At 37.6% G+C, this 27989-nt stretch overlaps 1 protein-coding gene across 1 annotated transcript; it reads left to right on the top strand.

The window, feature by feature from the left end:
* Nucleotides 1-2816: 2816 nt before the first annotated feature.
* DMC1 (DNA meiotic recombinase 1) lies at nt 2817-27988 on the top strand. Its single transcript, XM_058191667.1, has 12 exons — nt 2817-2873; nt 5692-5736; nt 6447-6593; nt 9083-9165; nt 10444-10496; nt 15522-15594; nt 16776-16867; nt 18654-18727; nt 18837-18951; nt 19724-19784; nt 20983-21099; nt 27818-27988. Exons 1-12 carry the CDS (start codon nt 2817-2819, stop codon nt 27885-27887), a joined length of 987 nt encoding a protein of 328 aa, XP_058047650.1. The 3' UTR covers nt 27888-27988.
* Nucleotide 27989: the final 1 nt, after the last annotated feature.

Consider the following 27989-nt stretch of genomic DNA (forward strand, 5'->3'; position numbering starts at 1 on the left):
TCCCCCCCAGGTTTTCTCTCCCAGCCCAATTTACTTCCAAAATTACTAAAATGTTACTAACAAGTTGGCATGAAGGTGACATGAGGAGAGAGCTGAGAGGAAATAAACTTCATGTACCTAATTTACCTCAGCATCTAACTTTACCCATCTAATTTGCCTCATAACAGAATGTCTGGTGAGGAAGCAATAAAGGAGTGAGTAGGGGAAATCTGACATGCCATTCTGAGCTCCTTTGTAATTAAAAAAATGTAACTTTTAAAAGGAAGATAAAGGAAGGCGGCCTTTGCAAACTTTACGTTTCCAGCTTTCATTCTGAGGCAAGACCCAGAATAAGAATAAGAGTTGGCCTCCATAGAGAAAATCTGTATTAAAATGTGTTCTAGAAGGATGAGGATCACATATAACTTGTATATCATATACCAGTTTTTTTTCAAAGTTGCACTTTAAACAATATATTATTTCTCATGTATTAGGGTTTATTTATTTATTGCAGATTTAGATAGGAAAATGTGGCCTATGATGGAAGTGAACAACATTTTTATGCGTATATGATATACAATTATGTAATAGATATATTGCATAACTATTATCTATGTACACATATACACATTTATCATCTATGTACACCCACACAATTATAATACTGGAGTGTAATTTGAAGATGATTAGATAAGTTATACAACACACCATAATAAAATTCACTCTGTAAACATATTAGTTTATTGTTACCATAGTTTTATTACTTCATTGGTATAGCCTGCATTTATTGTTACTGCTATTGTTAATTGGGATTTTATCTTGTAAACAGCACAATGACCCATGGGTTTTAGTCTTTAATTAGCCAGACTATGTTCCCTTGCCTTCCAGCTAAGTCAGATTGCCTCCTGTGAATATTTAAAGTTAAAACATATACTAAATATATAGTGTTTGAGGACTGCCTTCATGTATTATAGACATTATATAATTACAGTGAACTGGATGTGAAAGAAGCTTTTTTTAAAATTTCTCAAATTATGTTGCAAAAATTTTGGTAATCTTTTTGTCCTTTTGACTCTTTTACTTGGAAAAGATTTAAATCATTGCTGATTCAAAAATCAGACCACTGTAATGATGAGTGGTATATTTATTTTTGAATGAAATTCATAGTTAATGTATTTCAGCAATCTACTTAGCCCCTTCTAGGCTAGCATAAAATGGTAAACATCAAAAACTCATAAAATATTTATTTATTTTTGAATGAAATTCATAGTTAATGTATTTCAGCAATCTACTTAGCCCCTTCTAGGCTAGCATAAAATGGTAAACATCAAAACTCATAAAATATTTATTTATTGCAGATTTAGATAGGAAAATGTGGCCTATGATGGAAGTGAACAACATTTTTATGCGTATATGATATACAATTATGTAATAGATATATTGCATAACTATTATCTATGTACACATATACACATTTATCATCTATGTACACATATACACATTTATCATCTATGTACACATATACACATTTATCATCTATGTACACCCACACAATTATAATACTGGAGTGTAATTTGAAGATGATTAGATAAGTTATACAACACACCATAATAAAATTCACTCTGTAAACATATTAGTTTATTGTTACTGCTATTGTTAATTGGGATTTTATCTTGTAAACAGCACAATGACCCATGGGTTTTAGTCTTTAATTAGCCAGACTATGTTCCTTGCCTTCCAGCTAAGTCAGATTGCCTCCTGTGAATATTTAAAGTTAAAACATATACTAAATATATAGTGTTTGAGGACTGCCTTCATGTATTAGGGTTTATTTATTTATTGCAGATTTAGATAGGAAAATGTGGCCTATGATGGAAGTGAACAACATTTTTATGCGTATATGATATACAATTATGTAATAGATATATTGCATAACTATTATCTATGTACACATATACACATTTATCATCTATGTACACATATACACATTTATCATCTATGTACACATATACACATTTATCATCTATGTACACATATACACATTTATCATCTATGTACACATATACACATTTATCATCTATGTACACATATACACATTTATCATCTATGTACACATATACACATTTATCATCTATGTACACATATACACATTTATCATCTATGTACACATATACACATTTATCATCTATGTACACCCACACAATTATAATACTGGAGTGTAATTTGAAGATGATTAGATAAGTTATACAACACACCATAATAAAATTCACTCTGTAAACATATTAGTTTATTGTTACTGCTATTGTTAATTGGGATTTTATCTTGTAAACAGCACAATGACCCATGGGTTTTAGTCTTTAATTAGCCAGACTATGTTCCCTTGCCTTCCAGCTAAGTCAGATTGCCTCCTGTGAATATTTAAAGTTAAAACATATACTAAATATATAGTGTTTGAGGACTGCCTTCATGTATTATAGACATTATATAATTACAGTGAACTGGATGTGAAAGAAGCTTTTTTTAAAATTTCTCAAATTATGTTGCAAAAATTTTGGTAATCTTTTTGTCCTTTTGACTCTTTTACTTGGAAAAGATTTAAATCATTGCTGATTCAAAAATCAGACCACTGTAATGATGAGTGGTATATTTATTTTTGAATGAAATTCATAGTTAATGTATTTCAGCAATCTACTTAGCCCCTTCTAGGCTAGCATAAAATGGTAAACATCAAAAACTCATAAAATATTTATTTATGCTTAAATTAGCTTATTTATGCTTTTTAGCAGTTGAATTGATTTCTGCAGCACTGACTGAATTCTATTAGTTCTGTTTTCACAATGAAATCTGTAGAAGACCAAGTTGTACAAGAAGAACTAGGATGCCAAGATGAAGAGGTATGGAAGTATATTTGGTTCAGTAATAATTTTCAATGTAAGCTGTCTCTTGAGAAAATCCCATACAAGAAATGTAATAAAATTAATAGTTCATCTACAAATAATAAATTAAACATATATCTATGTTTATATTATCATTACTTATCAGCATCAAAAGAATAAGAGTTAGTTGGCAACAGGCAGGTGACCTCAGCTGAGAACAAAAAGTTAAACAGGATTGCACTTGGTACCTGAGGAGGTATCAGGACTGTAGACTAATTAAAAACGTGAGACTTAGATGGGAAGAAACAGGCTGAACCTAACGCCAAATAAGATGGAGTTTGCATTTATTCATCAAGATTGTCAACTAGTTCCTGTTTCCTTTGGATGGGGTGATTGTCCTAAGCAGAGTATTGTTTAACTTGGAACTTCCTTGATTCACAGTTACTACTAAATATACTTAAGATATACTTTACCTTTTCCCACATGTAATTAGATAGATTAAGAGTTTTAAAATATCAAAATGTATCATGTGGACGAGTCTTTGCATTGGTGAATTCATCCTTGTTGGACAGGGCATTGCTGGCTCCTTTTAAAGAGATGTTTGTCTATGCCTACTCAAGAAGCCATCATTGGACCCTCCATGTTGAACAATTTTCATCCAATCCTCCCACTTGCTTTTAGGACAGGTGGCATTGCAACTGTGGAGGATGTGAAGAAAATGGTGGCATTGCAACTGTGGAGGATCCTGGAGGAAACAGATTATTTGGGTCCTTTTCACTCATGTTTCAGGCCCAGAAACGGGACTGAAACTGCATTGGTCACACTCATGGATGATGTCTGATGGGAGCAAGATGGTGGCAATGCTTTTATCCTTGCTCTCCTTGACCTCTCAGCAGTTTTCAATACCATCAACCATGGTATCCTTTTGGGCCAACTTGAGGAGCTGGGTTGGGCGGCACAGTTTTGTGCTGTTTTCCCTCCCTCCAAGGCCAGTCCCAACTGGTGTTGATAGGAAATGAAAAGTCCAGCTCATGGCCCCTTTGTGGGGTACTACAGGGCTCAGGGCTCCTTTTCAACATCTACATGAGATCACTGGGTGAGATCATCCGCCTCCATGGAATGAGGTATTACTAATGTCGTGTCCCACTCCTCTGCTGATGGCCGGGTCAGGGAAATCCGAATCAGGCTTGCCTCTGCAGCTCTGCCCAAAGTCCTAGCAAAGTCCTCAGAACAGGCAGGAGACCAGTAAGTGACTTCAGCAAGATAAGTTCGACTTTGCCTGACTCAGAGACTGCCAGAAAGCAGATCCTTTATATAGGCCATGGGGTGTGGCTCCATGACTCAGCACTCATTAAGGCCTGCCCCTCCCTTCCTTCTGTTGCCTCCGCCTATCCAGTCTTCTGATGCGAGGGTCACTCCAATCAGCAGCTGTTGGAAATAAACCTTCCTCAGGCTCACATGCTGTGGAGGAGGGGGAGGGGTCTAGCTGCTCCGTTTGCCTGGGCATGGAGCCAGGGCTGGGGCCGGGGGGTGCTCCCTCCTCTGCAGCCTGCTTGGGCATGGAGCCAGGGCTGGGACCGGGAGGTGCCCCCTCCTCTTCAGCTTGTCTGGGCATGGAGCCAGGACTGGGGCCGGGAGGCATACATTCCTCCATGTTCGGGAGCAGATAAGAAGGCCCCGGCTGCTGTGAGAGCGGGCAAGACACAACAACTAATATGCTGACAATACCAAATTACATATCTCCATTCCTGATGAAATGAGTTCTGTAGTGGATGTCCTTTCACAAAGCCAGGATGCTGTGGAGGTCTGGCTGGGTAAGACTTTAACTGAACCCAGTATGAGAGTGGATGGTCTCTTCTGTTCCTGGGAGTTTATCATCCCTGGTCCTGGGTGGAGTTGCACTGCCCCAGTCAGATCCGATGCATAACCTGGGGGTCTTCTTGGATTCATGATTCCTGCTCAAAAGCAGGTGGCGGCCATGGCCAGGAAGCCCTTTGCCCAACTCCACATTGTACACCAATTAAGCCCTTTCCTGGACAGGGAAGCTCTATGTTCAGTCACTCATGTCCTAGTCATCTCCCAACTGAACTATTGCAATGTGCTCTACATGGGGCTATCCCTGAAAAGTATTTGGAAGTTTTACTGGTGCAGTGTGGCCATATCAGCCATACTGGGTGCCCAAAGGACACATACTATATAACACCCTTGCTCCATGAACTGCATTGGATACCAATTTTCTTCTGAGTCCAATTCAGGTGTCGGTCATCACTTATAAAGTTCTACATGGCATAGGATCAACTTACCTACAGAACTGGCTTCTCCCCGTCTCATCAGTCTGTCTTACTCAATCTGACAGAGAAGATACACTGCAGACTCTGTCAGTCAAAGAATTTTGGTGGGGTCTAGGAAGAAAGCCTTCTTGGCCACTGCCCCCACTTTATAGAACTTCCTATCACCAGAGGTGAGGAAATCCCCCCACAAACCTGGAATAACCGTTTTATGATTTTTTTTCTTTTTCCCTTTTTGGTGTTTAATTGTCATTCTGAGGACCCAGATTGTTGGGGGGGCAATAAGTTGACTTTGTAAATATACAAATAGAATGAGACTATTGCCTTACACACTGTAAGCCGCCCTGAGTCTTCGGAGAAGGGCAGGATATAAATGTAAAAAAAAAAATCTATAATTTTAAATGTTTTAAACCTAATTTAATTTAAATTTTTATACAAGATTTTATTTATTGGTTATATCCTGACTTTGGTGGAGATGGGCCATTTAAAAATATGAATATAAATAAGTAAAGAAATAAAATAACCAATATTCTGTTCTCATGTTACAGGAATCATTTTTCCAGGACATTGATCTATTACAGAAGCATGGAATTGTAAGTACATTCAGGGATTAAACTACAATACTATAACAACAGCAAAAGTGGATGTTTTCTAAATGGATGTAAACTCTTTTGATACACTTAAACATGATTTTCTCTTTCGGTCTTTTATTATTTACACTTATATTTATCCAAATACTTTTTTTCCCTATCTGTGCTAAAAGGAGGAGAGTGTGCATATGTGAGTTTTTATCTGTATTTTTGTGAAAGTGGTTTATATGTGTGTGAGAGTGAATGGTTGGTGTGAGAAAGAATACTTGACATAAATGAATATTGTAAAGGGAATACCATATTTTAAAGGCAAATAATTTATTAGTTTTTTTTATCCTATCATTGTTTATAAATAACTCAAGGCAGTTTTCATACCTAAGGTGGGACTAGAATTCACAGTCTCCTAGTTTCTAGCCTGGTGCCTTAACAATTAGACAAAACTGTCTTTTCCTGACCATGCCTTTTTCGATGTATGGATTGTGGTAATGAATTTATACATATGTAAATGCATATAAATTTATAAGTTTTCCTCTTGCACACATTTATTGGTGAAAGAAGGATGAAATCTGCAGCACTGGTTTCACCTAGTGTTGGCAAGATGAGACTGACAAGATGAAGACATTATTCCAAAAAATATTGATTTCTGGGAAGATCATCTTAAATTCAGGGTCATCTTTCTTTCACTACTTTAGACATGTTTATTTCCTTCATAGAATGTAGCAGACATTAAGAAACTGAAATCAGTAGGAATTTGCACAATCAAAGGGATTCAGATGACAACTAAGCGGGCATTATATAATGTGAAGGGACTTTCGGAAGCCAAAGTAGAGAAAATAAAAGAAGCAGCCAACAAACTTATAGTAAGCAAAAAGTAGATTTTCTTTATTGTTATTTCCTACGGGAAACCTGTGAATGTACAAGTAGTCCTTGACTTTAGTGTATGTGATTCACTAAACTTAAATATACCACATTTTCTAGGCAAGCATTTAATTCTACACTTCCCTGGTTTTCTTTTTCTTTTCTCTTTTCTCTCTCCTCAGAAAAACTAGAAAAACTCAGAAAAACTAGCAAAAAACAATTTGACATTGTCTTGCATTGTATTACCCTAGTCTCAAGATTGGAGAATTCTAATAAAATTATTCAAAGTTATTAGAAATTAATGCTGGGGCAGCAAACAAATGTATTCATATACATGTACATATACATACATGTACATATACATATACATACATGTATTTAAATATAAAATGGGTTTGCCGCCCAGCTCACTATAAGGAAACTCTGGGTGGCTTACAATATTAAAATAAAACCATAAATATATGTATAAATTTATAAAATTATATTAAAACTTACAATAAAATACAAGTTACAACTAAAAATGGGAAGGGAGGAGAATATACAAGGGGGAGGTGGGAACTGCTATTAATTGATCAGCCACCTCCAGTGTGAAATTCCCCTATCAGGGCTCCAAGCCAACAGGCAGAACCAGGTCTTCAGGCTCTTACAGAAAGTCAGGAGGGTGGGAGCCAATATGACCTCAGGGGGCAACATGTTCCAAAGGACCGGGGTCAAAGAATAGAAGGCTCTTCTCCTGGATCCCAACAGCAGAATTCCTTGACTGATGGGATCTGCAGCGTGCCTCCATTGCTGGCATGGGTGGAGTGGACCTGTCACATAGAGGTGAGATGGTTCCTCAACTAATCTGGATCTATGCCATGCAGGGCTTTATAGATAATAATCAACACTTTGAATTGTACCTTGTAGCAAACCAGTAGCCAATGCAACACTCAGAACAGTGGTGTAATATGGGCTACTTTAAGGTCCCAAGGATTCGGCATACCGCCCCACTCTGCACCAGTTGAAGCTTTCCAATGCTTTTCAAGGGTAGCCCCATATAGAGCACATTGCAGTAGTCTAAGCATGAAATGACTAGGGCTTGAATGACTGAGTGCTGGGACACCTAATCCAGGAAAGGCTGCAACTGATGCACAATCCAAAGTTGTCTTCAAGGCATGACTAGAAGAGTCTTGAGTCCAGGAGAACCCCCAAATTGCAGATCATGTCTGTCTGGGGTAGTGCCACCCCATCCAGACCTAAAGCAAAGGCCCACATCTTTAAGTCCATGTACCCAGAGTAGATTTGGTCTTGCCAGGGTTCAGCCAAATCCTGTTGTTCCCCAGGCTCCCATGGCCTCCAGCATTAACATTTTTTTTCCTGTTCTTCCTATTTAACACTTTTTCTTAGAACAAATAGTTTGTGAAGAAATTGGATTTTGCAGATCAATAGCCAATTGTTTCAAAGTAATTTGGATTCAGTCTTCCTCAGATCCTGCTTTGATTCAGCACAAATCAATCCAATTCAGTTAGGAATTCTGCCATATCTAATACATATCCTTTATTTACTTCACCACATGTTTTGATAGTTTGCTGCATGGAATCAAGCTTTGCAATGTCTAGCCATAGTAAACAAATGATGAAAACCTAGAGTAAATCTAGTTCAGCTCAGGAATCTGAAATGATCTTGTAAACAGACTATAACTGTAAAAAAGTTCTTGCTTTTTACAAAATAAGTATTAACTACTTTATTGAGATTTTTAAATTCAAGAGCTGTTCTATACACGTTTGGAAATATACCCCACTATGTATTATGCAAATTATATTGAATAACATATTCAGAACTTAAGGTAGTCCTTGACGTATGACCACAATTAAGACCAAAATTTCTGTTAAGGAACACAGTTGTTAAGTTGCACAAAGGCTCTTCTAGCCACAATATCGCCTACTCTTTGAGCAGGAGTTATGAGTCCAGGAGGATCCCCAAGTTGCACATTGGATCTGTCTGGGATAATGCAATTCCATACATATTTAATGATTATAAACAATTTTATGACCTTTCTTGCCACAGTTGTTAAGTGAATCACTGCAGTTGTTAAGTTAGTAACACAGATGTTAAGTAAATTTGGCTTCCCTATGACTTTGTTTGTCAGAAGGTTGCAAAAGGTGATCACATGATCCTGAGACACTGCAACCGTCATAAATGTGAGTCAATTGTCAAACATCTGAATTTTAATCAGGACCATAGAGATTCTGCAATGGTCGTTAAATGTGAAAAACTGTCATTGTCACTTTTTTCAATGCCATTGTAACTTTGAACAGTCACTAAAACTGTTGTAGATGAAGGGCAACTTGTTCACTACTATCACTGCTACATGGTTAGGAGTTTTGATCAAATATTATATGATTGTTTGCTCTTACTACTTGCATTATTTGTTCAGTGTACAAAGCAATTTACAAATATTAAATGACCGTGACTTCAAAACATATTAAATAGTTTCATTTTTCCCTCCCAGGAACCAGGGTTTCTGACTGCTTTTGAGTATAGTGAGAAGCGAAAGATGGTATTCCATATTACCACTGGAAGCCAGGAATTTGAGTTAGTAAATTGACAACCCCATACCCCTATTTTTTTCATTTTCTTCATGCTCAAGTTTTTATTGAGCTTTTATTTTTACTTTATTTATTTTTTATTTTTTTGATTTTAATTTAGTTTCAGCTGATTATCTATGCTGCCCCTTACATGTCAGTGTGGTTTATGGAGGGGTTTATTTGTCTTCCCCCAGCAGTTCTCTTCACCCAGCTTTAGAACTGTCCCAACCAAAGCCAGCCACGAGCAAGTCCAGATTAATTCCCCAGGCAATGGCCAATTAGTCCACAACACAAATAGCAAGCTGCTCAAACAATGAATCCAATAAATTAACATAAACCCCCAGGCAAAACTTAAAGTATATCCATGTTAGCTGATGGGTTATGGAAATTCAGAGTGTCGTGGTTTTGGCCTCCACATGCTCTGTTTTAGATCTGTTCCATGCTGCCAGGATCGCCACAGCACATCGCCACCAATCACCATCTCCATGTGTCGTGTTTTCGGCCTCCACATGTCCCATTTTTGGCCTCTGCTCGTCGCATTTTCAGATGGTTCCAGGCAGTGGGAATCGGCAGCAGCCTAAAACAGGGTGTGCGGAGGCCAAAAATGTGACGCATGGAAGCTAAAAACGTGACATACGGAGGTGGCAATTGGCGGCAATGTGCTATGGTGATCCCCGCAGCCTGGAATGGGTCTAAAATGGAACATACAGAGGCTGAAAACATGATATGGGGAGGCAAAAAATGGCCAAAGGGTGGAGGCCGGTGGGTGGGCGGGGCTTCGGCAACATTCATTGTATAAGACACACAGACATTTCTACCCACTTTTAGGAGGAGGGAGTGTGTCTTATACTCCAAAAAATATGGTAATTACTCTTCTTTATATTTCCCCCTTTTGCAATATCATATATCAAGTAATTAATTGATTTTACTACCATCTCCTGATGTTGCTAAAGTTACATTTTAGTATTTTTCATTTTAATAATACATTATTCCTAGATAATTTAGCACCGTAGATACTCTATCAGCTCCCATTCTGTCAGATACAAACAACCAGATCCACATGTGAACAGTCAGTTAGGTGTTTTATTTCTCAAGCCTATAAACAGCCTATTGCATCTGGGTGAGACTAGATAAGGTTCAATGGCATTCAAGGGATTTGTATCAGACTTTGCTTTCTTGAGCCCATGTAGGAATTCCAGACTAATTTCTTGTTTGTCTACCGCCCTGGCTTGGCCAGTCTCAGTCCTACACATTCCACAATTTTAAGTTTTTTTCTTCTTTCCAGTAAACTCCTAGGTGGTGGGATTGAAAGCATGGCTATCACAGAAGCCTTTGGAGGTTAGTGAACATATTGGGGAATGATTCCCTAAAGCTATAGGAATTATAAGTATATTGAACAGGTACTATATTTTAATTTGTCAATATTTAAAAGTCATAGTCTTTTTAGAAGTGAAGGAGCTATACCTTTTTTGTATTTTGGGACCTACTATATATGTAAATAAAATATATCAGATTGTAGTATATCTAGATCAGGGGTGGGTTCTATTTACCTTTACTACTGGTTTGCAGCGGGATAGCCTGTGTGCATGCGCAGAAGCTTCCTGATGATGTCAGGGTCGATAGGTGGAGCCTCTTCCGGGTTTCACTACCGGTTCACAAGAACCGGTCCGAACCGGGGGCAACCCACCACTGATCTAGATCAGTTTTCTTAGTGTGATACCATTCAGGTTGGGTAGAATTCCCAGAAGATATTTGGGTTGTGAATTTTCATGGTAGTCATTCCAGAGCATCTTCAGCATGCCTAACTTGGAAAGCTGCTTTAAACCTTTAAATCCATTATTAAAATTACTAAATGCCATCTTAATAATGTAAACATTTTTAAAGTATTTGAAATATCTATCACCGCATAAATGTTGTTTCTAATTGAAGTGAATGGAACCTCAAGTAGATAGTAGGTAGGTAGCCACTAGATATGTACACCAGAAAAATCAACTTCACAGGATGACTAAAGTTATACTATAGTGACAGAATCTTGCTATCTTCTTTCTTATACACCAGTGAATCAGGAGGACTGTCTGAATCACTTCTGAATACTATCTTCATCCTCAAACTTCAGTAATATTTCAATCCTATCTCCATATTTCTATCAAACTATTTCCCTCACAGAAGTGTCCCTTCTGAGTGGTTTTCATATCAATTTTATTGGATAATGGAGTTCTACATATTATCATGATATACAATTGATTCTTCCATTATGTGAGAATATAAATATATTTATATAAATATATTATATAAATATATTTATATAAATATATTTATATAAATATATTTATATAAATATATTTATATAAATATATTTATATAAATATATTTATATAAATATATTTATATAAATATATTTATATAAATATATTTATATAAATATATTTATATAAATATATTTATATAAATATATTTATATAAATATATTTATATAAATATATTTATATAAATATATTTATATAAATATATTTATATAAATATATTTATATAAATATATTTATATAAATATATTTATATAAATATATTTATATAAATATATTTATATAAATATATTTATATAAATATATTTATATAAATATATTTATATAAATATATTTATATAAATATATTTATATAAATATATTTATATAAATATATTTATATAAATATATTTATATAAATATATTTATATAAATATATTTATATAAATATATTTATATAAATATATTTATATAAATATATTTATATAAATATATTTATATAAATATATTTATATAAATATATTTATATAAATATATTTATATAAATATATTTATATAAATATATTTATATAAATATATTTATATAAATATATTTATATAAATATATTTATATAAATATATTTATATAAATATATTTATATAAATATATTTATATAAATATATTTATATAAATATATTTATATAAATATATTTATATAAATATATTTATATAAATATATTTATATAAATATATTTATATAAATATATTTATATAAATATATTTATATAAATATATTTATATAAATATATTTATATAAATATATTTATATAAATATATTTATATAAATATATTTATATAAATATATTTATATAAATATATTTATATAAATATATTTATATAAATATATTTATATAAATATATTTATATAAATATATTTATATAAATATATTTATATAAATATATTTATATAAATATATTTATATAAATATATTTATATAAATATATTTATATAAATATATTTATATAAATATATTTATATAAATATATTTATATAAATATATTTATATAAATATATTTATATAAATATATTTATATAAATATATTTATATAAATATATTTATATAAATATATTTATATAAATATATTTATATAAATATATTTATATAAATATATTTATATAAATATATTTATATAAATATATTTATATAAATATATTTATATAAATATATTTATATAAATATATTTATATAAATATATTTATATAAATATATTTATATAAATATATTTATATAAATATATTTATATAAATATATTTATATAAATATATTTATATAAATATATTTATATAAATATATTTATATAAATATATTTATATAAATATATTTATATAAATATATTTATATAAATATATTTATATAAATATATTTATATAAATATATTTATATAAATATATTTATATAAATATATTTATATAAATATATTTATATAAATATATTTATATAAATATATTTATATAAATATATTTATATAAATATATTTATATAAATATATTTATATAAATATATTTATATAAATATATTTATATAAATATATTTATATAAATATATTTATATAAATATATTTATATAAATATATTTATATAAATATATTTATATAAATATATTTATATAAATATATTTATATAAATATATTTATATAAATATATTTATATAAATATATTTATATAAATATATTTATATAAATATATTTATATAAATATATTTATATAAATATATTTATATAAATATATTTATATAAATATATTTATATAAATATATTTATATAAATATATTTATATAAATATATTTATATAAATATATTTATATAAATATATTTATATAAATATATTTATATAAATATATTTATATAAATATATTTATATAAATATATTTATATAAATATATTTATATAAATATATTTATATAAATATATTTATATAAATATATTTATATAAATATATTTATATAAATATATTTATATAAATATATTTATATAAATATATTTATATAAATATATTTATATAAATATATTTATATAAATATATTTATATAAATATATTTATATAAATATATTTATATAAATATATTTATATAAATATATTTATATAAATTTATTTATATAAATATATTTATATAAATATATAAAGCCCTATAAAAGGGAAATCATCTGAACACTGGAGCTTTTGTGCCAGTAAACTGATATGGTTTCAGAGAAGTAGTTGTGATAGTCTTTGAAACAAAAACAATAAATAAATAAATAAATAAATAAATAAATAAATAAATAAATAAATAAATAAATAAATACTTGATATGTTCCATCTGACAAGGAGACGATGAATGATCAGCAAATGAAGATGAAACTTCTTCCATTGTTTCTGACAGTATTCATTTTAGTGACAGCCCAACTTCCAGGAGCAGATGGATATACAGGAGGAAGATTATTTTCATTGACACAGAAAACACATTGTATCCTGAATATATTGTGTCGACTGAACAGGATGAAAGGATTTCAAAGGATTGCCTATACCAGTGATGGCTAACCTTTTCAAGAACAAGTGCCCACAGAGTGCTTGCGCCTGAACCCCAAAATGCAATGCATGTGCAAGCTCCTTGCACATGTGTTTGTGGGGTCCTGCATGTGTCCCTGTGCATACACACACCTTGCATGACTCCGCCTCCTGGATGAACGGCTGTCTTTTGAAGATCATTTGACGGCTGTCTCCAGGAGAGCTTTTTACCAGGTTCGCCTGGTCCGCCAGTTGCACCCCTTTCTAGACCGGGATGCCCTATGCACGGTCACTCACGCCCTCGTGACGTCTCGTCTGGATTACTGCAATGCTCTCTACATGGGGCTCCCCTTGAAGGGCATCCGGAGGCTTCAGTTAGTTCAGAATGCGGCTGCGCGGGTGATAGAGGGAGCCCCTCGTGGCTCCCATGTGACACCTCTCCTGCGCAGACTGCACTGGCTACCTGTGGCCTTCCGGGTGCGCTTCAAGGTTTTGGTAACTATCTTTAAAGCGCTCCATGGCATAGGGCCGGGACCGCCTGCTGCTACCGAATACCTCTCACCGACCCGTGCGCTCTCACAGAGAGGGACTCCTCAGGGTGCCATCTGCTAGACAGTGTCGTTTGGCGACACCCAGGGGAAGGGCCTTCTCTGTGGGGGCTCCCACCCTCTGGAACGAACTCCCCCCAGGACTTCGCCAACTTCCGGATCTCCGAACCTTCCGCCGCGAGCTTAAAACATATTTATTCATCTGCGCAGGACTGGACTAGATTTTAAATTTATATTGGTTTTAATGGGTTTTATTATTTATATTGCTTTTTTAATTATTTGGCTGTGTAGAATAAGTTTTTTAATTGTTATTTTATTCTGTATTTATTTGTACTTTTTTATCTGCCTGTGAACCGCCCTGAGTCCCTAGGGAGATAGGGCGGTATATAAATACGATAAATAAATAAATAAATAAATAAATAAATAAATAAATAAATAAATAAATAAGTCAGAACATACTTGATATGTTCCATCTGACAAGGGAGACGATGAATGATCAGCAAATGAAGATGAAACTTCTTCCATTGTTTCTGACAGTATTCATTTTATGGCAGCCTCAAATTTTTCAATTTTACTATATTGTACAAGATAGGTGTGGAGGAAACAGTATCTGCACCACTAGAATATTCTCAGCTTCATCCAGGGCTGCAGCAATATTTCCAGTCCCTTCTGATATGCAAATATTTATTTGTACAGAATTTAAGGCAACATACAATATACAAGGAAGAAAATGCAAATATACAGCCAATATAAAATACAATAACAAAAATGAATCTTATTGACAGCCTTATCATCATTAGTTCCAATTTCACCCTGGGAAATGCCACTTCTAAATTAATTTTAGAATAAGTTGAACTCTTTCATTTTGATCTTTACTCACCTAATTAACATAATAGTGTGGAGCTTTTGATGCAGAGGCCGAAAGAAAAAGGGGGATTTAATGTAAAATTCATTCATTATCTTGATTTTGGATATTTGAAAATTTGTTACTATTATTATTCATTTTAGTGACAGCCCAACTTCCAGGAGCAGATGGATATACAGGAGGGAAGATTATTTTCATTGACACAGAAAACACATTGTATCCTGAATATATTGTGTCGACTGAACAGGATGAAAGGATTTCAAAGGATTGCCTATACCAGTGATGGCTAACCTTTTCAAGAACAAGTGCCCACAGAGTGCTTGCGCCTGAACCCCAAAATGCAATGCATGTGCAGCCCCACGCATGCACTCCGCCCCTGTGCATGCATGTGCAAGCTCCTTGCACATGTGTTTGTGGGGTCCTGCATGTGTCCCTGTGCATACACACACCCCTTGCATGACTCCGCCTCCTGCGGATGCACACGTGTCCCCCGCATGTCATGCACACCAGTACACACCTTGCACACATCTGCCCCCTATGAATGAGCATGCGCCCCCCACATGTGCCCCCATGCATGCTTGGCAGAGACCTGAAGACTGGCAGGAGGTGCGCATGCATGCATGGCGAAGCTGAACTGGGATGACTGCTCGCATGCCCAAAGAGAGGGCACCATGTGCCACCTCTGGCACAGTGCCATAGGTTTTACATCACGGTCCTATACAGTATTAATAATACATTTTAAATTTGAGCTTATGGTACAACATAATCAGAAGAGACATTTAATGTGCAGAGAGGAAAAGGTGAAAGCTAATTAAACAAATTTACCACATGCAGGGGAGAGATCTTCCCATTTGTCATTAATTTGCAATGTATCTTAATCCTTACTTGGATAGATGTTGTTCTCACAATTTGCAAAACACAAGCACGTTCACCATGAGGTTTGTCAGTCTGGAGCTCATGGAGAACATCTTCATGTTGTCAATCAACCTGAATCCGAAGTTGTGAAAACAGCCTGTCAACTAATTTGCTTCCCTAAGCTAGGCTGGATGTTGCATGCTAGGAGCTGAGAAGTAGGCGATATAGGAGAAGTCATTAAAATGGGGACAAAGTCCATAAACATAGGAGGAATTTAATGGAATGTGAATTTAATTTGTCCTTCAAGCGAGGTCAAAATACAAATAGATTTTTAGATTGTAAGTTTTGGACCTTTCCATTGCATTAAGAGTGATTTGCAAGTAGCATCTGGCAATCAAAAGAGCATAATTACTAAGAAAAGGGGGGAATTAGCATCTGGAAGTGCTCAGTTTTGAGGAAATATTTGTTTTTGTGAATGGACTTCAGCTATATATCTGAGAACTGAATTAAAAATCAGATACCTTAACTAAGAAACACTCCAGTCGTCCAGACCGCCTACGTGACATTGCTGATCGCTTCAATGCGGATCATGAGGCAGTTCTTGACAATGTATTGTATGCACGGGCTTATACTAGTAAGATTGCAACAAAATGGCATAGGAATCCTGCTCATTTTAAGAATGAACAATTATGCATCAAGGCAGGGGTGGGCTTCAAAAATTTTAGCAAGGGGTTCTCTGTACGGTTGCTGAGTGGCTGTGGCCATGGTGGGCATGGCCTAGTTAGCCTCCTGCATCACGGCAGGGGGAGGCATTTTGGCTCTCTCTGGGCTCCGAAGGCTTTTCTCAAGCCTCTGGGAGGGAGGAAACGGCCTCCCCAGCTCCAGAGGCCCTCTGGAGGCCAGAAATGGGCCCATTTCTGGCCTTCCCGAACTTCCAGTAGGCCCATTTTTTGTCCTCCCCGAGCCTCCACATGTGCCGTGTACTTACCTGCATCCAAAACAGGCCGCGTGTGCACTCCTGGGAAGGGCAGGGTGGGGTGGGCGGGGCCAGCCAGGAGTGGGATTTGGGGGTTCTCCGAACTGCACAGAATCTTAGCTAGAGGTTCTCCCAAACCCCTGTGAACCCACAGCAGCCCACCCCTGCATCAAGGGATTATCATTGGAATTATGTCTATTTTTCAATTTGTGTTTCTATTTTGAATATACTCAGGATAATTTTCACATAAGATTGAGTTATAAAATTTCCCAAAATCTGAACATATTTATCAGTTTATTTCTCCTCCCCAAAGAAATATTTATATTGCCTTCCCTTTAAACCATATCACTGCACTGTATGAATTCTGTACAGTTGGTTTGTTTATAACAGACAAGAGACTGTTTTCTTAAGGAAATTCATGTAATAAGGGTTTCTTTTTCTTTTTCTAATACAGTATTGTATAAACACTCTTTTAAATGTTTAATCTGAATTTTCTAAGTTATTGTGATAAGACCACATTTCTGAAAGCTTGTTTTAATCAATCAATCAATCAGAATAGAGCTGGAAGGGACCTTGGAGGTCTTCTAGTCCAGCTCCATGCTCAAGCAAGAGACCGTATACCATTTCAGATTGTCCAGTCTTTTTAAAAACCTCCAGTGATGAAGCACCCACAACTTCTGACAGCAAGCTGTTCCACTGGTTAATTGTTCTCAGTTTGGAAGTTTCTCCTTAATTCCAGGTTGCTTCTCTCCTTGATTAATCTCCATCATTTCTTGTCCTGCCTTCTGGCGCTTTGGAAAATAAGTTGATCCACTCCTCTTTGTGGCAACCTCTCAAATATAGGAATACGGCTATCATGTTCTCCCCTTGTCTTTCTTTTCTCTAAACTAGCCAAACCCAAATCCTGCAACCGTTCTTCATATATTTTCGTCTCCAGGCCTTTAATCATCTTAGTTGTTCTTCTTTGCACTTTTTCGTCAACATCTTTTTTGCAATGTGGTGACCAAATCTGGATGCAGTATTCTAGGTGTAGCCTTACTAAGGCTTAGATTAGATTTCATTAAGTAAATAAGTAAATTAGGAAAATCACATCAAATGTTTGAACATGACAGTACAGATGACTTCTATATGGAAATATTGCAGAGTTATAGGTAAAATTTATAATTAGATATATAAACATTAATGTGACCTCAGCTAGAAATGAATATTAATTATCATACTTTACAGAATTTTCAAGAGAGGATTTCAAATACTTATGAAGTATTTAACTTCTTTTGGAATTATTTTAAAGTAACATTTTAAAAATGGCAACCTAAATATACTAAAAATTAGTTATGTCAGTTGTAACAAGAACTCAACTATTATACATTTTAGTCTATCTAGCAAGTACTTCTTTTTTTCTGATTTAAAACAAATATTATTATTACTATTTTCTCCTTGGAAGGTGAGCATCAAATGGAACTACTTGATTATGTTGCTGGCAAATTCCATGAGGAACCTGGCATCTTCAAATTACTGGTATATATTTATAGTCCTGTTTATTATATGCCTCAATTCCTTTAATTAATATGTTAATCTTTTAAATTTATTCTCATGAACAAATGTATTTTTGATATTTAATGTACAGATAATAGATTCCATTATGGCACTGTTTCGTGTGGATTTTAGTGGTCGTGGAGAATTAGCTGAAAGGCAACAGAAACTTGCTCAGATGCTCTCAAGACTTCAGAAAATATCAGAAGGTGGGATAAAGTAAAAAAACCCAACTTGTTAGATTAAATGCATGATTTTATGTAAACTGTTTTCTCTTTTGAAAATCCCAGTGAGATTGAAAGACATAACGGATAGAATCTTTTTAGTAATACTCCCTATATATTTGTACTCCACACATTTTAATTTGGTTTTAATGATCTGGCTTAAGTTGATACTGCTTTTTTAAAAAAACTAGTATTTCCCAATCTTGGCAACTACCAGATATGTATATTTCAACTGAAAGAATTCTCAGCAATAGAGAATTTAAAGATTTGATGTCCACACACCTGAAAATTAGAAAACTTTCCTTAATACTATTTTATTTTTCTGTTAGGGTTATTAAAACTGTTCTTCATGCTTTTTCAATATTGTGGAGAGTTTTATAGGCATAGTTTATTAGAAATGCTTTAACAAAAGATTGTGAAAAGAATGCCAGCAGAATATTTTTTAAAAAAACTAGTATTTCCCAATCTTGGCAACTACCAGATATGTATATTTCAACTGAAAGAATTCTCAGCAATAGAGAATTTAAAGATTTGATGTCCACACACCTGAAAATTAGAAAACTTTCCTTAATACTATTTTATTTTTCTGTTAGGGTTATTAAAACTGTTCTTCATGCTTTTTCAATATTGTGGAGAGTTTTATAGGCATAGTTTATTAGAAATGCTTTAACAAAAGGTTGTGAAAAGAATGCCAGCAGAATATTTTTTCTCTCTCTTTATGCCTATTCCATCTTTTGGCCTAATTTTCTTACTGCAGAATATAATGTGGCTGTGTTTGTGACTAATCAAATGACCTCTGATCCTGGAGCAACTATGACGTAAGTACCTGTATTTTTCGGACTATAAGACGCTCCGGACTATAAGATGCACCTAGCTTTTGGGGAAGAAAAAAATATCTGCCTCTGCCTCTCAGCAATTTGCTTCCTTGAAGAAAACAGCAAACAGCCTGGCCAGCTTCAGCACAGCCTGATTTAACACGAGCAGCTGATTGGCAGTTGGATCTGCCTCCCAGAATACCACTGATCAGCTGTTCCAAGCTGCGGGGATTGCCATCACCTATCAGCCCATCGCCGCCCATCGCCACTGCCACCCATTGCCACCTCCATGTGTCCCATTTCCAGCCTATTGCAGGTGGTGGGGATTGCTGCCGCTATCCCCGCTCCTTGGAATGGGCTGAAAATAGGATGCAAAGAGGCTGAAAATGGGGCACACAGAGGCCGAAAATGAGACATGCAGAGGCCGAAAATGGGATGTGTGGACGTCAAAAATGGGGCATGCAGAGGTGGCAATGGGTGGCAGCAGTGATGGGCAGTGCTGACAATCCCTGCAGCCTGGAAACAGGTGATTGGTAGTATGCCAGGAACTGCCAAATCAGCTGTTTGTGCTAAATCAGTCTGTGCTGAAGCCAACAGATTGGACCAATTCATATTCTCCTTCAATGATCCTGAGAGGGATTGAGACTCATACAGTATCTTGTTTTCCCATTGCAGATTATACAGAGCAAGCTTGCTACTAGTATTTACTTGCAAACAATGTGCTCCTGGCTCCCTGCATAAAGATAGTAGTTGATGGGTAAATTAACAATGGTTTCAGAAATAGGAAAGAATGTTGAGTCAAGAATTCATTTCTTTTTGTCAACCATTAGCTCTGTTGTATGCATTCTCTTTGTATTCAGATTGTGCTATTTTGAGGAATTATTGGTTATTATTTTTAAATTTAAGTTTATGCCCTTTTTTGTCCAACATCAATAAAGCCAATGATCAGTAATATGTGGAGGGGGGTGGGAAGAGTGAAAAACTGAGTACTTGGTATAGTGGTTAAACCATCAAATTGCAGGAATTTGTGCAGAAGTTACACTCACCTGAAGGCATACACACAACAATTAAAAGAATGTTATTTTGTTAATATTGATGTTTCTCATGGCAAACTATATATCAATATTATTTCAAGATGTTCAGTAATTTAGGACCATATTTCCCACTTTGGATATAACAGCTCTGTCTCTATTTGATGTAGCTTTCAGGCTGACCCTAAGAAACCCATTGGAGGACATATCCTTGCTCATGCTTCTACAACAAGGATTAGTTTACGGAAGGGAAGAGGAGAATTACGTATTGCCAAGATATATGATAGGTAATATAGAAATGGACTGGTACAGTACACTATACTTCAACGTACTCTATGTGATCATTGTGTCTCATTTAGATTTTAGTTTTTAAACTTATGTGTAAAAACTAAGAAATATGACTAAATTACTTTAATATACTGTCAGTTGTGACAGTACATTATAGTATACACTACAGTATAGAATAGAATACATAGTTTAGAATAATATTTGGCCAAATGTGATTAGACACACACAAAATTTGTCTCCAATGCAAAAGCTCTCAGGGTCTATGCAAAACAACAGAATAATTATAATGATACCAAGAACAAAATTATTATCCTTTTATACTTGACACTATCACTACTTGTTTTATGACACACACTTCTTTGTAACCCAATTCTATCTGTTAAGTTCGGGAAGTAACGAGGCTGGAGACCAGGGTAGTGACAACAGCTCTTTAATATAGGGTGAACCCAGCAACCTGGCTGGGGAAAAACCTCTCCTTATATACTGTTTAACCGGCGGCTTCAACCAATCAGCAACGTGCTTGTTTCCCGCCAAAATATTTAAAGATACATAACACTCCTCCCCTCCCAGAAAACACTTTACCTCTATTTACATGTTATTTTTCGACGTAGTCACGCAAATAACCTGGGCGTCTCCTGATTCTTTCGGACCTGCGCGGTTCAGTCCATGGGAGTGGGTTGAGCTGGTCGGAGGGGCTGTTTGCTCCTCCCAGCTCTTTCTCTAGGCCATCCAGCCCTGGATTACTTGCAGACTCTTTTTCTAGGCCATCCGGCCTTGGATTACTTTCAGAGTTTTCCCTGCTGTTTCCATCGGGAACCTGATGGCGTCGCTGGACCTCCGGGAACTCAGCTAAGTCTTGCGCCTCCCCCGGGTTATGGTCAGCTGTGGGTTCAAATAATGATTGGTCATTATCTGTCTCATTTAGCTCGGGTTGTTCGGCTATTCGCTTCTTATCTGATCTATGTGGCGCCCATACCGGTTGTCTTTAACTCAACTAAGTATGATTTTGGACCGTTGCTTTTATGATTTGCCCTGCTAGCCAACTTGGGCCGCCCCATAGTTGCGGGCCCACACTCGGTCGCCTATGCCCATTTCTCTAGTTTTTCCAGTTCCCCTTGTAACCCTCTGGTGTGTAATGGGATTTAAACGGTCCAGTGGGCACCGGAGCTTCCGTCCCATCAATAATTCGGCTGGGCTTCTGCCTGTAGCAGTGCTGGGGTTCTGTGCTGAACGCCAGAAAGAAATCTATCTTTGTTTGCCAGTCGCCTGGCTTGAGCCTGACACGCCTCCTTAGCGCCCGGACGGAACGCCTGCAAGGCCATTCGACGCAGGGTGGAAAGGCGCAGAGAGGGCATGTCGGATGCCCTCCTCTGCCAAGTATTCTCAAACTGGGCTGCCGTGAATTGCGGGCCGTTGTCGGATACTAGCGTGTCAGGCAACCCGTGGGTTGCGAATAGGTGGCGAGGGCTGCGATTACTGCCTCGGCTGTCATGGATCTCATGAGAATGATTTCCAACCATTTAGAGAAAGCGCCGACAACCACTAGGAAGGTTTGGCCGTGGAAAGGGCCAGCAAAATCAATGTGGATTCTTGACCAGGGCCCTTGGGGTTTTTCCCATTCCCTGACTGGGGCCGTTGGGGTAGAGGTCTGACTCTTGGCAAGCCTGGCATTTCCTACCCTCTCAGCAATTTCTGAGTCCATGAGTGGCCACCACATAGCTTCTTGCTAGCCCTTCATCCTTACGATCCCTGGGTGACCTCGTGGAGGAGGTCCAATACCTTTCCTCAATTTCTCCGGGATCACCACCGATCACCCCATAGCAGGCACCCCTTGAGCCGAGAGTTCCCACGCTTTTTACAAATTCCTTAAACGCCGCCCGCGCAGCGGGCCACCCTCTTGTACCCAACCGAGTACAGTCCTCAAAGTAATGTCCCGGTATGATGCCCGAGCCACCTCCTTAGATGTGACTGGGCCAGAGTCCAAAGAGTCAATTAGCAGGATGGGCGCCCCGAGTGGGGTCTCGATCGCCCCTGGTAGTGGGCATCTGCTTAAAGCGTCCGCATGCCCCACTTCTTTTCCGGTCGATGCTGCAGCTTGTAGGAATAAGCGGCTAAGAAGATAGTCCATCGGGTCAATCGTGGCGAAAGTGCCACAGGCGTTGGGCGGTCGCCAGCCAGTATCCTAACAGCGGTCTATGGTCAGTAACAATTTCAAAGTCTCTACCAAAACATATTCGTGAAACTTTTTACCCTGACACAATTGCTAGCGCTTCCTTATCCAACTGGCTATAGTTCCTCTGTGGAGGACATCGCTCTGGAGTAGAAGGCTATAGGGGCTTCTGTGCCGCTTTGAAGTCTGTGGCTGAGCACAGCCCCACCCCGTAAGGGGAGGCATCGCAAACCAGTACTAATGGCAATGAGCTATGATACTGATGAGCAGGCTATCGCCGAGAGTAGGTTTTTACTGCTTCAAAGCCCTAGCTTCCGACTTTCCCCAAGACCAAACAGTATTTTTCCCAGAAGCTTATGCAGCGGTTCAGCAACGGTCGCTTTGTTTTTAAAAAGACCGCAGAAAATTCACTAGCCCCAGGAATGCCTGTAGCTCTGTTTTGTTTTTGGGCGCTGGAGCCTTTCTGATTGCCTTGACCTTGCTCTCAGTGGGTGAATTCTTCTTGTCTATTCGTAGCCCAAGAACTCGACGGATTCTACCCCTATCTGGCATTTGTTCACTTTAACCTTTAGTCCGCTGACCGAAAATGCCCAGAACTTTTCTCAAACGCTCCCCAATTCCTCTAAATTTTCGCTGATATCAATACATCATCAAGTAGGGACTACCCTGGGAGCCCTTGCAGAAGTCGCTCCATTAAATTTTGAACAGCCCGGTGCCACACTCACCCCAAATTGTAATCGGGTACACTTGAAAGCACCCTGTGAGTTACAATCGCTTGGGCTTCGCTGTGTTGGCGCTCACGGGCAGTTGTTGATAGGCTTGAGCCAAGTCTAACTTTGCAAAGACTTGCCCTTGCCCCAAAGAGTGCAGCAAGTGTTGCACCACGGAACCGGTAAGCGCTTTTCTGTAAGGCTTTGTTTAACGCCGCCTTGTAGTCAGCGCAGATTCTAATTGACCCATCTGGTTTTACTGGGTGACGATTGGTGTCTCCCACTTTGCGTGATCGACTGGCACCAGAATCCCTGATTTATGAGCTTATCTAGCTCCTTGTCAATCTTAGGTTTAAGGGCAAAGGGACCTCCTTGCCTTTAACCTAATGGGGCTACCTGGGGTCTAAGTTGAAGGAAATAGGGGTCCCTTGTACTTGCCCAGGCAGTCCTTGAAGACATCTTCGAACTGCTCATGAGTATGTCTTTCAGGTTACAGTCACTTCTGTAGATGCCAGTCACTCCCATGCCCAGTGCACGAAACCAGTCTAGTCCCAACAACCAGGCAGGGTCCCTTCGACGATCGTGATGGGCAGGGTCTTCTTGTGTGGTCCGTACTCGACTCGGACAGAGGTGGTCCTCTAACAGGGATGCGATTCCCTTGGTAGTCGTGGACTCGTAGCCGTTGTGTTTGCAGGTGGCGCCGCGACTGATGGCAGTGACTTCGCCAAAGTGTCCCAGGACATGATGGTGATCGCTGACCCGTGTCCACTTCTAGTCGGCACGGCACTCTTCTATTTTGGGCTTGGTGAAGATTTTCTTCTCCACCCGGGTTGAGGCGCGCCTATGATCACAGTCGCTTGATTCGAGTTCGCGCTTTTTGTTTGAGCCAATCACGGGTCGCCTTGCCGATCCCGCCTGATTGGCCGATTTGAATTTTCGGCGGAAGGTTGGGGAGCTCGACAGACTTGAGCTAGGTGCCCTTCTTCTCGCACCGCCGACATGTAGCGCCCTTGAACTTGCAGTGTTGACGCTGGTGTTGACCTCCGCAACTTCCGTGATTCGTCCCGGTCCTCTTTGCCGCTTTCTCGGTTCGACAAACCCTTCCTCATCCTCACCGCCGGATTCGGTCTGGATCTCTTCTTGGTGCACCGGGTTGACTTTGTGCTCGCCTTTGGTGTGAGTGGCTTTTGCAGGGTCTCCGCCGCTTGGGTGGACATTTCATGCGCCTGGCTTCGCCCAGGGCGCTTGCCAGCGTTAGATTGCTTTTGATAGCAGCCGCCCGCAAACGCATGTCTCTGACCCCCGGATGAGTTGCTCCAGCAGCGCCTCGCCCAGGTCTCGGTACCCACAGTCTTTGGAGGCTTTCCAGGGCGGCCATGTAGTCGCCGATGGATTCGCCTCAGCTGTCGGCGCCTCCAAATTCAAAACGCCGACGATTTGGACGGCGTTGGCGCGAAATGGTTTTTAGCAGGGTTTGCAGAGTTTGCCACGATACCGATTGTACCGGCGTTGGCTCTGCCAGGGCTTCCGCGATGTCGATGACCTCGGACCGCAGTGGCTCAAGAAGTATGCCCTTTGCGGTTGTCTGAACTCCTTGCAGTTCGTTTGCTTCTAGAAAGCTTTCGAAACGGGTCATGTACGTTCCCCATTTCTCTCTAGCTGGGTCAAACGGTGCGGGCGGAGTGTAACTGGCCATCTCCGCGTTTCTGCCCTGTGTTTGCTGGGTTCGGTTCTTCCGTGCTTCAGCTCGGTTCTGGTTCTCCTTAGCCTCGAGATCCCACCTTCGTCGCCAGTGTTAAGTTCGGGAAGTAACGAGGCTGGAGACCAGTGTAGTGACAACAGCTCTTTAATATAGGGTGAACCCAGCAACCTGGCTGGGGAAAAACCTCTCCTTATATACTGTTTAACCGGCGGCTTCAACCAATCAGCAACGTGCTTGTTTCCCGCCAAAATATTTAAAGATACATAACACTATCAACTCTAACTTCTATATTAATAGCATGCTTCTGTCCAATGTGTAATATAGAAGTTATAATTGATGATGTCAGAAGAAACATAAACATTTAATGCCATAGAATTGGGTTACAAAGAAGTGTGTGTCATAAAACAAGAAGTGTCAAGTCATGGATTTATCTATGTCTATGGAGATTCTCAGTTATCCAGGTCATGGTTGTCCCAAAGGCACTTTTTCTGAAGAGCTGAAGAAGCTTCTTGGATGAGAAGTGAAACATCTTCAAAGAAAAACTAGAAAGTCTGGTTGACTCTTGAAAAAGTGCGTTTGGGACAAACAAATGGATTGTTAAGTGGACAGGTCAAAGAAGCTGTCTTTTGAGGCAGGGTAGCCAGTTCCCCTCCATGTGCAGAATGGAATTTTAGTGACTGGCTGGAGAAAGAAGTTCAGATCACAAAGATCTGAGCTTCTTTTCTCCAGCCCACTGCAAGAGTTGCCCTGACCTCCATGTACAGACAGGAGCTGTCATTTCTCCAGCCCATCATATGACTCCCCACCCTATCAGTCTCACATATGGACGGGAGGGAAGATCTTCCAGTAGGCGGTAACAATTCACATCTTTTCCTGCCAGCTTCTCCATCGGCTTTCTGCAGAAGCCGGCACAGAATTGTCTGAAATGCAGTCATATGGTAATTGGTGGCATGGCAACTATTGTAACTTTGAGGACAGATCATAAATATCCTTTAAAAATCTGTCATAACTTCAAACAGTTATTAAATGATCTATTATAAGCCAACATGGTGGCTTAGGGGCTAGGACGTTGAGCTTGTCGATCGAAAGGTTGGCAGCTCAGCAGTTCAAATCCCTAGTGCTGCCGTGTAACGGGGTGAGCTCCCGTTACTTGTCCCAGCTTCTGCCAACCTAGCAGTTTCGAAAGCATGTAAAAATGCAAGTAGAAAAAATAGGGACCACCTTTGGTGGGAAGGTAACAGCATTCCGTGTGCCTTTGGCATTGAGTCATGCTGGCCACATGACCATGGAGACGTCTTCGGACAGCGCTGGCTTTTCGGCTTTGAAACGGAGATGAGCCCCCTAGAGTCAGCAACGACTAGCACGTATGTGCGAGGGGAACCTTTACCTTTACCTTTATTATAAGCCAAAGACTATTTGTAACATGATATCCAAAATGACGTGTGTAACAATTGCTTCTACAATGAGAAAAGCTAAATGAAAATTACATTATTTTTGAAGGTAACTAACAGCAATTATAATGTATTATTCTTCTTGTGCCATATCTGTCATCGGACGTTGGCGACTCTGTTGGCAATCCTATTTTTGTCAACAGCCACATGAAAAAGTGCTGCTGAGTTTTGTCCAAACTAGTCCCTTAGGTTTTGAAGCCATGATGTTCTTCTGCCTGGACCTTGTTTGCCTTCAATCTTTTCTTGGAGGATTAAGTGAAGGATGCCGTATTTTTCTGGGTGTTGCATCACATGTCCAAAATGTTCTAACTTTTGCTTTTTAATGGCTTTGATGATTTTGCTTTGCTTTCTCAGGCGGCTTATCACCTCCTCATTTGTGATTTTGTTAACCCAGCTTATACGTTAACAGTCGTCTATAAATCCACATTTCAAATGCTTCTAGTTTCTTTAAGTGGTTTTCTGTCAGAGACCAACTTTCTACTCTGTATAATAATGTATAGGTTTATAAAATCTGGGCTGCAAAAATCCCACCACTACCAAATGATATAGAAGACTAACTTTTTGCCCCTATCTAGTATTCTTCTGAATTTCTGCAGCCAGTTCTATCATGCATAGTATCTCTCAATTTATTTACACAATTCTAAAAAGAAAGTAAAAAGAATTAACTTTTATTTCTTTTTTCAGTCCTGAAATGCCTGAAAATGAAGCTACATTTGCAATAACTGCTGGAGGAATAGGAGATGCCAAAGAGTAAACTGATCTTAGTGACAAAACAACTGAGAAACTCCCATCAAATTATATCAAAAGTTACTTAGTTCTTAGTTACTTATGTTCATTATTCCAAATTTAGAAAAGT

This window comes from Ahaetulla prasina, chromosome 7 (assembly GCF_028640845.1).
Source record: "Ahaetulla prasina isolate Xishuangbanna chromosome 7, ASM2864084v1, whole genome shotgun sequence".
Lineage (NCBI taxonomy): Eukaryota > Metazoa > Chordata > Lepidosauria > Squamata > Colubridae > Ahaetulla > Ahaetulla prasina.

Excerpts from the sequence above, each read along its gene's own strand:
- DMC1 (XM_058191667.1), top strand. The coding sequence starts at position 2,817 with ATGAAATCTGTAGAAGACCAAGTTGTACAAGAAGAACTAGGATGCCAA. Across the intron at positions 2,874-5,691 it reads TAGGATGCCAAGATGAAGAG|GAATCATTTTTCCAGGACAT; the intron begins GTATGGAAGTAT and ends CTCATGTTACAG. Across the intron at positions 9,166-10,443 it reads ACTGGAAGCCAGGAATTTGA|TAAACTCCTAGGTGGTGGGA; the intron begins GTTAGTAAATTG and ends TCTTCTTTCCAG.